The sequence below is a fragment of the Lytechinus variegatus genome, chromosome 8 (genome assembly GCF_018143015.1).
Source record: "Lytechinus variegatus isolate NC3 chromosome 8, Lvar_3.0, whole genome shotgun sequence".
NCBI lineage: Eukaryota > Metazoa > Echinodermata > Echinoidea > Temnopleuroida > Toxopneustidae > Lytechinus > Lytechinus variegatus.
In genome coordinates, this window is record NC_054747.1 from 25430916 (window position 1) to 25442735 (window position 11820).

Consider the following 11820-nt stretch of genomic DNA (forward strand, 5'->3'; position numbering starts at 1 on the left):
TACCCCTTTCAGTAACTCGCTGGCCCGGGCAAGGCCCGGGCTAAGTTGTAAAATTTTGAGTTTATGAATGGCGCGGGCCAAAATAGCCCGCGCCAAAATAGCCCGCGCCAGGCCCGGGCTATTTTGGTGCTGCTTTTATCAGCACCAGACCAGCGCCAGGCCCGCACCAGGCGCCGACCAAAGAGTTTATGAACGGATAGCAGCACCAGGCCCCGGCCAAAATTCCTCACACGGTCAAAGGTCACACAATTCTTGCCGTGCCTCCGCATCGCGTGTACATCAAATTTACCGCGCGAATATTCAGCGAATACGGAGCACTTCCGCTCTGTATAAGGCGTGTTCAGTTACCATGACAGTTTGCCCTTACGTGCCCGAGTTTTTGAATGGGTGATCGTAAAAGTGGCGCGGCTCTGCTATAGTTACTGAAAGCATTTTTTATCGCTTGGTGCGGACTATTTAAGCGCGGGCCTGGTACGGACCAAAAAATCACGAGTTACTGAAAACGGTATGATACTTCTAACATCTCTTTAATAGGTATGAGGTGTCTCTTATTCATAGTGGATAGGGAGGATTAATATCATGCAACAGATACTGTATGATTGACGGTTGATTAGTAATCTTTGGATTATGTGATTTGGGCTGTCACTATAATTTTAAAAAAAGTTTGTCATCGTGGAGTGTTCATGCAATCTTGATTTTCATATACGAATTTTAGAAAAGATTTTTTACAGAGACTAGCCCATGGATGCGTATTACTGAGTGATAGTGCAGTTATACTGTGTAACTTTTTCTAAATCTTTTTTTTTGTGGCCATCTTGACCCTCCTACCCCCCCCCCCTAAAAAAATTAAAAAATCTGAGACTAGCCCATTTGTATTACTGAGTGGAATATGCATTTATACTGGACAACTGTTTCTAATTATTGACTCCCCCCCCCCCAAAAAAAAGGATGTATACTCACTTACACTCACATTAAAAGAAGCATAAACATTGATATATGAAAAATACTGGTAGATTTTGTGACATTTTAAAGAAGTTTGCCTGTGCGCATTATATGAAATTGAATAGACAAAATTTGCATCAAGAAATAGATAAGCATTACGTGGATTTATCACAATGGCCTTTCCTGCGACTGTAAATTATATTTCAAGTTTTGATTTCTATTCTCAGTGACACTTTATAGAGGTTTGAATCTATACCTTTAAACATCCAGTCTAATTTCATTTCCTTGGCCTTTTTTTGTGATGATGTCACAATGCACATCTCAAGTTACACAAAAGCTCATCGCTGGTTCTATATTTATCAATCTAATCTGTGATCCAAAATTAGAAAATTCAGCAGGTGAATATTTTTATTTTTAAGCATTTACTGACAGTGTTTGTCCCTGGGGTGCAACTGCATTGTTATTGGCAATGGGATAGATAAAGAGCAAGAAAAGTTACAAATAACAGGAAATCAACTTAATTACTCTTATCTTTGAAATACAAGAATGGATGCAACCTTTTGCAAACGTACAAAACCAAATCTTATAAAAATTCATGACAAATGAACAACCATTTAACTTTAAAAAAAAGCTGTGCAGTGAATGACAAGCCCTCTTTTGATGGTTATTATTGACATTGGAGAGGTATGTTGATAGGGGTATATTGGATGACACAATAAAGCTGTGCGTATGTTATGTATGAGAGTGTTGTGTTCAGTCCCTAATGTTCATGTACATGTGGGGTTTAGGGTGCATATATGTGTCCCAATCTGAGGCAAAAATCTGGAGTATGATGTATGTTTATTTAAAAAATGCCCCCCCCCCCCCATCAGCAACCTTGTCTGTTATGGCATAGTAATACAGTAGAGCTATCTCTGCTAGCTCCATAGTAATACAGTAGTTTATTGGCAATATATACATGCTTGGCAATTAACCAGTGGCTGAAATATGCATGTTTACAAAATATGAGAACATACAAAGATATTCAGCCTGAAACACAAGAAAAACAAGAAATTGGACTTGACACTAATTAAGGATACATTTTCATTGGAAGAAAAAGAAATTGCCTCTCTCCTTAGCATTTAGAAACCTATCCCATTTAGCCTCAATGCAGGACATAGAAACAACAAATGGGGTGGGACTTCCGACTATATGCCTTCATCATTGAATTTGAAAGGAACTTAAACAATGATGTAAGATAAAGAGGATTAATTCAACCCTAAAAATTGATCTTGGATATTGTCACCTATCCTTGTGAGGGGGAGGTGGCAATTGATGTTTTTCCAAACAAAAAATGATTCCTCCCTTAATGAATAGATAATCCTGTTCATTGTTATGACCTGTGTTGGGGACTGAATTGGATAGGCTGCTCAACAAAAGGGTCCTTTGTGCTCTTCCTTCCAAATCTTCATTGAGAACTCTTTTTCAACTAACAACATCAAGTATTCATATTATGTGCAAGCACAAGCTGGGAATACTCAACACATTCATACAGAAACAAGCTGCAAGAGTTGTATTATTTGCAGAAACACTGTCTTTTAAAGAAAAATTATTGAAGGAAATCATGTCAAATCTTTATTTACAGGAGAGATTGAAGCAGTTGGAAGAAAAGGCCCTACAAGAGGAGATTCTTCGGAGAGAAGAGTTGGAGAAAAAGCTGAAGGAGGAAACCAACAAGAGGGAAGAGCTTGTGATGGAGCAGGTCAAACTGAGAGAGAAGGCACGCAATGTACAGGTGAGTTATTACATCTGATAAACATACCCCCTCCCAAGTTACAAGCGGCTAATGTCCTGTGGCAAATAAGATTAAAAGCTTTTAATTCATAAATTCTGTTATAATTGATGGATTTTGGTCAAATCTTTGCTAATATATTTATTTATCTGTCTGTTTGCTTTTAGTAAAAACAACTTGGTGACTGGGTAAACTTCTCCTGTAACCCCACTTTATTTTATGTATTCGGAATAGCACCTCTGCTATTACAAGTTGCTGATCATCTTCGGATGAACTGTGGAATAACTGAAATTCTATCTCATTGGTAGTGAGCTATTAACACAGTACTCCCAGGCCTGATTACCATACTAGAAAGAAACTTACTCATAAACAAATTCCATCCCCCCATTCCGGGACATTATACAGCCATACAGGCTTGATATAGTAGTATTATTCCAAAAATAGTTTTATGATAATTGCCTGGGGATGCAGGATATTGACGCAGTTTACGACTGATTACATTTTAATAGCCTGTTTATGGTGATACCCTGCACGGTTATTAAGAGTTCACTGTGTAAATCACTCTCAATTAGACAATTATTCTATCAGACGGGTCGCAGAAAGATGACCTCATTTCTAGAGGACAGTCAAGGGTCATTAGCGTTAGGCCGTCTGTGAATAAAAACAAATCTCTTCTTTTGTGGCTTGGCTCGTTAACTTTGGTCCATAGCCTTAAGCACTGCTAGGATACCAGTTGTGTCTGAAAACCACACGATTGTGGAATTTAGTAAATATTTTTGTTTCAGATTCGTTTATTGGTCCATGCGTAGCAAAAAAATTGTCCTCCCTATACCGGCAGTATTCATACAATGATAATACAGTGCGTCCCAGAATAAACGAAACCAAGATTTAGCGATCATTTATCATAACTTAATCATAAATAGAATAGACAAATGACCTACCAATTAAAAGCTTAGAATCTCTTCTTTCATCTGATATTACTTACGTTATTTTTTATTCAAGCATGAGTGAGCAAAAACAATTTGAAGAAAGGATACCAAAAACTCATTTGGCGGGGGTTATCTGGGTTTCAAAAAGAAAACCACATTTCTGAAAAGTTCAATATCTGCTCTTTAATTTGGTACCAAAATTACAAAAAATGGTCAAGAAATAAAAAAGTTCTGTTCATTTGAAATAAGGCTTGTATTTCCATAATTTTATGAGATAAACATGTTTTCACCGGTTTCCCACAGAAGCTTTCGCATGGTGAACAAAAGATTTAATGCATGGCTGATCGTCAACAAAACAGAGTGTCGAGAGAGTTTGAAAGCCATCCTGGAGAACCTCTTCATTTTATGAAATTATTGAAATTCAAGCCTTATTTCAAATGACCAGAACTTTGTTATTTCGTGACCATTTTCTGTAAAATTCGGGACGTCTGGTCACCCTGGCCCCCATGCCCCCACCCATCTATATGCCAGTGTTAGTGGACAGGGCAATATTTACTACTAGTTTGTGAAAAATTAGATCATTTAAATTGTTTTTAAGTATCCATGGTCACAATTTTTTTTCTTTCCTTTGTTTCCGCTTCAGTCACGACCTCTCACCCGATATCTCCCCATCACGTCAGAAGACTTTGACCTGCGTGCTCACATCGAGACGGCCGGCCACAGCGTGGACACGTGCCCGTACATCGCCATCACGAAAAACACATGCCGCGGCTACATGACCAAGATGGGTGGTCGCATCAAAACGTGGCGTAAACGGTGGTTCGTTTTCAGCCGCACGAAGCGATCATTCCTCTACTATTCCTCCGATAAGGACGAAACAAAACCGAAAGGCGGTATGTACTTTCAGGCTATCCAGGACGTTTATTTTGATCATCTCAGACCCTACAAGAGCCCCAATCCGAATTTGACATTCTGCATCAAAACCAAAGAAAGGACTTACTTCCTTGTCGCGCCATCGCCGGAGAGCATGAGAATATGGATGGATGTTATAGTGACTGGTGCAGAAGGCTATATGCAGTTTAAGTCGTGAAAAGGGAATCTCATCATTTAATGAAATAACTGAGGAAAGCCTTCAAAATGAATGGATGTCACAGTTGCTAACACAGGAGGCTGTTAGCACGACCTCAAGTGGTGATGTGGATATATTTCCTTGAAACAACTGGAGGGATAGCCTAAACTGCATATATTGGCTGTATAACATTGGATGAAACATCTGGACCCAAAGACTATCTCTTCCATCACAGAAAAAAAATACTTGTCTTGAATGTGACAGCTATACAAAGGACCTGTTTTACTTTAGTGCATATGCATTTGAGTCTTTTGTGATGTATGAAAAATTCAATTTTCATATTTTATATCATATCACCTTTTTATACAATGTCAAGTTGGCAATTCACCATATAATTCTTTTTACTAAAGAATGATGTCGGTGCATACAAATAAATTTTATTGTTGGTAAAATTACAAAGTAATACAGCAATATTCAGCTTCGCCATTCTGCAATTTTAAATCTTTCAAACATTTGTGGCCTTTAAAAGTATTCTCTCTCATTTTGATCTTTGACATTCATCCACTGATGACGTTATCTTTATCTTTAGATTTTTTAAAAATGAAACAATATCAAATTTTGTGACACACAAGATTTTTTCATCTTTTCCCCCACTTTTTATTCTATCTTCAATACCAACTGAGTTTCACTAAGAGGTTGCACATTTTCAAGGGTAAAATGTATACTGCCATAAGTTATAGTAGCATGTAGAAAATGAATATCCTTTTTTTATTTGTAACATCTCTGATTATAAAGAATTATAAAGAAATTTGTACATTTAGTTGATATTTTTAAACACACTATTAGTACTGCAATCGAGAAAAATAGTTGGATATGTTACATTAGATACTACTTTTCTACCAACCATTAAACTTTTATATATACCAGTTTACTGGAATATAATACACAGAAAATTATCCAATGTTTATTCATATATTCTTTGCATATTTTAAGCAATTCTTTTCTCAAATTTGATGTAGTTTTCAAATTTGTGAAGCAGTATATTACACTATTGGGTCATGGTTGCCCGAACTTATCAAAATACTAGCATTTCCCTATCAAGTAATATTTATGTTCATGGCTTTTGGGTGCACCAGTAAATGTGCTTGGATTTTGACCTCTTCTTTCTACTGTACCATACCCAGTGTATAATCTTATATTTATTACTTCATTTTAAAATTTGAATTATTATTTCTTGATTTCCCCAAATGGTGCTCTTATTTAGATAATTTGGACATGTATACATATATATAAATGAAGCGAGATGAGTTATATGAAATCATTTTTACCCTTGATCATAACGTTACTGTATACATGACCTCCAGTGTTATTATATTCAACTTTTAGTGACTGAAAATTTGTACTATTGTTCGCTTGAACTCTACCAGAAATGTTTAATTTAATTGTTTAAATGACTGCAGTATTTTCTTGTGTAAATACTTTGTACATGTATAGGATTATTTTGTATACAATGCTTGTTCTTCTTACCGGTCGAGGTGTCCGAGTTAGCCGTTTTGTATATTTTAGTTAGTATTGGAAAGCAGTTGGTTGGAGAAACATGCTATTTATTGATTGGATTAGAAAGATGCAAGGGCTGAATTTTAGCCTGTCCATTTTTTTTCTTCAAATTTTATCGAGACTTGGATTCAACCTTGTTTCATTTCAAACTGGTTTATAAACATAAGATCCCTTTTTTATCGCATTCTGCAGGTTTCGTAAAAAGTTTTGTTTTTTTTTCTCCAAGTGTATTTAACCTATAAATCTGTTTCAGAAAAAGTTCAAAATCTTATATAATAACAAACTACCATATTATCATCTTCCCAGTATGGTCGGTAATTCTAGAAACAAAATCCTATTTTATATTTCTAAACAAGTCATAATTTCTTACTTGTCGCCATAAACATAATACAAAAATTAACTTATTCCAAATTCAGGGCAGATATCCAAGTGTGTCTTAACTATTAATGCAGATAGTAATTGTTTTCGGTAGTTTTATGAAACCATATATTTATAAAATTTTCAATCCTTATTGGTTTGGGATTGATAAGGGCGTGGTGATAAAGCTTTCTACAAAGTTGAAATCTCTTTGCTGTATTTACCAGCCATCCTTGAATTGCAGTTATAAAGTTTCAAGAATATTTAAAGTGATTGGGTCAATGAAAATGATAATAATGCTGATGTAGTTGATACAAAGTAATGCTAATTGTAATTTCTCCATGTGCCTAATTTGTTTGACCAGATAATTGCCCTATTTTATGTGTCACATTTAAGTACCACCCTGTTCTTGTAATATCTTGCTGCATGATGAATACTTAATACAAACACAAAGATATGATTTGATTTTATCAACTTGAGAAAGCGTGTCATACTTGAGAATACTCATCAATGTACTCAATGCAAATATATGATTGTATGTTACTGTTAACAATATTACTTTTGAAAAGTAACAAATTTTACAATGTTTTTCTTCATTATCTTCATATTATTGAGTTTATTCTTGCATTTATTGGGTTTGACTGCCTTTCATAATTAAAAGTACAGATTCATACCTTATTTTCGTTCTCCAGTTGTTTTTGATGATGTGAAGAGTGACAGAAAGCTATCTATTTGGGCCCAGTCACCCTACCCCCTTTTCCCTCACTTTCTTGGTAATACCAAACGGGTCTGAGTAAAAAGGAGATGTATAGAGAGATTTGGAAGGGGTGAGAGAGGGGAGATGGAAGAGGAGGGGGCGGGAGAGAAAGAGGGGGGAAAGGAGAGTAGGAGAAAGGAGAGGGAGGAAAGAATAAAGAAGGGGGTTAACTAAGAAGAGACTCAACTTCCCTATTTCTATTTATCAGTTACCCCAAAAAAAATAAAAATTAAAAATTAAATTAAATTAAAAAAATAAATACAAAATAAAAAATAAAATAATAAAAATATAATAAAATAAATAATAAATAGAAATAAAAGTGAAATAAAATAAAAATAAATAATGATAATGATGGTAATAATAGTAATAATGAATAAATAAATTAAAATGAATAATAATAGTAATGATACTAAATAAAAATAAGTAAATTAAATGAATTGAAAAATTGAAGACAAAATGCAACTGGTGAGGATAAAGAATGAGGGAAGGGAAAGGAGATAGAGAATGAGAGATAGAATGTGCTTATGACAAGACATGGACATGAAGGTGAGAGAGAGGGAAGAAACGGGAGGGGGAGGGAGAAACATATGAAAGGAAGAGTAAAATGAACAAGAACCAAGGAAAGGACTGTATAAAAGACAAAAAAATAGAGAATACTTGATTTTTTTTTTTTAAGGTATGAAGTGAAGACAGAAGATGAGAGAGAAATAGAGGGTGAAAAATATTGGAGAGGAACAGTAAAGTGGGAGGGAAAAAAAGACAGAATAATATTAAAACACAGTAGTACTTTTTTTCTCACATCAATGAATCATGTCCTGTCTCTACCGTTAGCTGGCGCTAAACTACTTTCAACAGAGTTATCAATATTGATAACTCTGACTTTCAAACGAGACCGAGGCACGGCCTTTTCAAAACGGGGTAGCGAACATTTAATTGTCAGATCTGGGGTCCGTTGCAGAAAGAGTTGCGTTTAAACGTAAGTCAAAATATCATTCGTAAGTCCCAAATGCGCGCTGTTGATTGGTTGAAAATCAAATTGCACATGATTTTTAGAGTTGCGATTGATTGCAACTCTTTCTGCTTACTATGGTAAATGTTGGAGTAAACATCCAACAAGTCCTTTCATGAAACTGTCCCCAAACTTCGTTGGAAGCTTTGGCTCAATGATGCCAAATATATTGTTGCAAATCATTTTTCATCTGAGGAGATATTCTGAGAAAATTTAGCGTCCTCCGTCTGGTTTCTCCTCCCTTTTCTGTCTCCTCTCCTTTCCATTCTCTCCATTTATTTCCTTACACCTTCACAACTCCCATTTACATTTTTCTAGTTTCCTTCTTTCTTTTCGATCACCTACCACTGAATTCTTCTTTTTCTCCACTGACTTTTTTTTCTCTCCTCTAAGATCACATAGTATACATAATAGGTATTAGGTTCGTGTATCATTTTAAGAAAATATTACGATACTTTGTATGAGAACTTTATATGTAACTTGCATGTTTGTAAAATTGATCACAATTCGGCCTTTCGCTGCGATGATCTTTTAATAAAACATTTTATCTATCTATCTATCTATCTATCTATCTAAAGAACTTTGTTTGGATATCAGAAATTTAAGAAGTTCTTGAATAAAAGATGCATTCATTTCCACTCTTGAAAAATGGTTTTACGTCTTTGCACAGTTGTATTTTTTTTCCTTCGGTCGGGATCGAGTGGAAAACAATTTTCATGTAAATCGCGAACCTATCCATTATCAACACTTTTTATCTCACAGTATCTAAATAATAACAGTCAAATTATGGGAGGATCAGGGGGATCTAAAAATCAGACTCACGATGGTTCGTTACTTTTCGTTTCAATTCAATTCTTTATTTCGTTTCCATTCAAACATAATACAACGTAATATAAACCGGGTACAATTTTACAGATAAACATTCTTACCTCGTAAATAAAAACAGTATGAAATTGAGCGGAAATTGAAATAAAGTATGGATCCCCCTGGCTTGGAAATGAAAATATTAGTAAATTGTCGATTTCATCATATTTTTAATATGCGTATACAGGAAAGAAAAAATAGAAGGAACGAAAACTTGGTGGAAATTAGATTGATGTAAATATAATTCTGGCCAGATGCAGGGCAAATGACATAAAGAGGTCTCCGCTCAGAAGGATAAATTGCGCATTAGACAGAAAAAAGAAGAGAGAGAGGGAAACAGAAGACAATGTAATAATTTAACACTATTAACAGCTGGTTTTATGTTGATATTGTGATTCTATTGCCCATTTCTTTCGCATATTCATTTGACTCTTATTTCGTTCACTCATTTATTTTCAAATTTCATAAAGATTTACTCGCACAGCCACTAAACCTCAAATTGACCATAAATATACCTTCACCGACATGGAGGCCGAAAATTCAGGGCCAAATCAAAATTGGAAAAAGGACAATGAGAACTATTTTTTGTTGGTACAAAAAAAAACAACAAAGAAGACCTTAAAGAAAACTTATTGTTCGTCATGAGGTACGTTTGCCAAAATCTATCTTCGTACAGCTTCAAATGAAGAAGAAAAAATGAAAATGCAGAGCAAGTTCCGTTCAGATTACGACGACTAAAAAAAGGAATCCATTATCTTAATCAAGTCACCGTCAATGACATGTATAACGAAACCCCATGCCCAACCCCATCCCCCCACACGGAATGACAATACAGTAAAAGGCACATCTGTGGTCAAGCGATCGAGAAAAGGAAATGATCAACCAGCGATACTGAATAATGTGTATAGTTCGATTTCTTTCGCATTCAAATAGATTTTTTTTAGACAATATTAATGTTTAACCAGATGTATATTTTAACCAGATTGCAGCCGGGCAGGGAATATCGAAATTCAATACATTATATTCTTAATTATTTTTCTGAGCTTTATCTCTGGCAGGAATGACCCCCCCCCCTCCGAACAAATTAAAGGTTTCAATGTTAATTTTTTTTAAACAAATTTTTTACATCTTCATGGGGCTCAGTTTCATAAGAGCGCAACATATAGCGCAAATGAAACAGTTGAAAGCAGGCCTATAGTATAGCGTTCAAGAGTTAGTTTTAAATATTAATTAGTCCCCTTAATAAAAGTAGATAGCCCTAAAATGTGTAATCGACTCTTTAAGAGAAATACCGATGCGAGGGAGCACAGCGACATATTAAAAAAATACCCACCGTATAGTTTTGTTAATTTCCCTTCTATTATTTTGTTCTCATTTGTGTTTGTGCTGCGCTTTCGTCGTTTGAAAAAAAATTAATATTTTCATCAGATTTAATTATTTTTTTTGAAATACTAACTTGAAGTAAATACATCGGAAGAGGAAAAGAAATCAATTCTCACTAAATGCTGCCTCCCTGCGCTGCGTGGATGAACATATTATTTATAAAGGCCTCCACCTCACTGGGAAAATTGGAGTGAAATAGCGCCATCTATCATCGGATTGATGACATTGTATTTTGTGCTCTTTCATTCAAATAGTAGTAGGGGACAAAACATATTGTACACTTGTTAAATTACTAGTCCGACTGTACCTTCTCAATTATTGTGGGATTGTGTTTAGTATTCCATTTAAAAGGAACCAATTAATATTAAGTGGTGAGGTAAGAAACGACTTTCATTTCTCTAAATATTTTACCGAGCAAAGGTTTCTAACAAGCGCTAATAAAACTCCATTTCTCAGATATCTCTCTTTATCGTTTCCTTCTCTTTCTTGCCTTCTGTCTGCTTCTCTTCCTCCTACACAACTCATCTCTCTTTTATCTTGTTCCCCCCTCTTTTCAATCTCCACTCCTGCTTTTTTTTTTGTTCTTTAAATCATTTTGCTCATCTCTCAATTCACTGCCCTTCAAATTCTCTATCCCTCTCTCTCTCCTTTCAGTCCACATTGTGCCTTCCTGCCCATCAATACTCTTTTTCTGTCCGTCTCCCCTCCCACTTTCGTCCATTCACTAAGAAACAAACTAAAATCCATTGACATGAAGCAAAGAAGGTGGAAGAGAATAGAGATACAGAGGGTCGTGGGTTCAAATCCCAGCCATGGCATGTTTTCCTTCAGCAAGGAATTCATCCACGGTGTGCTGCACTCGACCCAGGCGAGGTAAATGGCTGCCGGCAGGAAGTAATTCCTCATTAAGCTGTGTGCACCTGAAAAGGTAGCATAGCTTAGTCGGGTAATAATAATAGCAGGGCCCGCTGGGAGAACAGTTATCGGAACTAAAGTGGCTACCCTGGGTAAATATACCATTATTATTATTGTACATGGTATTTGAGATGGAAGTGGATAGAATAGAGAGAGAGAGAGGGGAAACAATATAGAGAGAGCTGTAGTCAGTTCAAGAGATTTAACTCAATTAATTTTAAGTGTGTGAAATTTAACTAGAGATCTTATTAAAGATCTTCAGCTAAA

At 35.5% G+C, this 11820-nt stretch overlaps 1 protein-coding gene across 4 annotated transcripts in view; it reads left to right on the forward strand.

Moving 5' to 3' along the window:
* LOC121420237 (pleckstrin homology-like domain family B member 1) overlaps window positions 1-7303 on the forward strand; it is a 68433-nt gene extending 61130 nt beyond the window's left edge. For all 4 annotated transcript variants that reach the window (XM_041614799.1, XM_041614801.1, XM_041614800.1 and 1 more), the window contains 2 exons: window positions 2567-2716; window positions 4286-7303. In XM_041614799.1, coding sequence (XP_041470733.1) covers window positions 2567-2716; window positions 4286-4732 — 597 coding nt within the window. In that variant the 3' untranslated portion in view covers window positions 4733-7303. The remainder of the gene's footprint in view (window positions 1-2566; window positions 2717-4285) is intronic.
* The last annotated feature ends 4517 nt before the right edge of the window (window positions 7304-11820 follow it).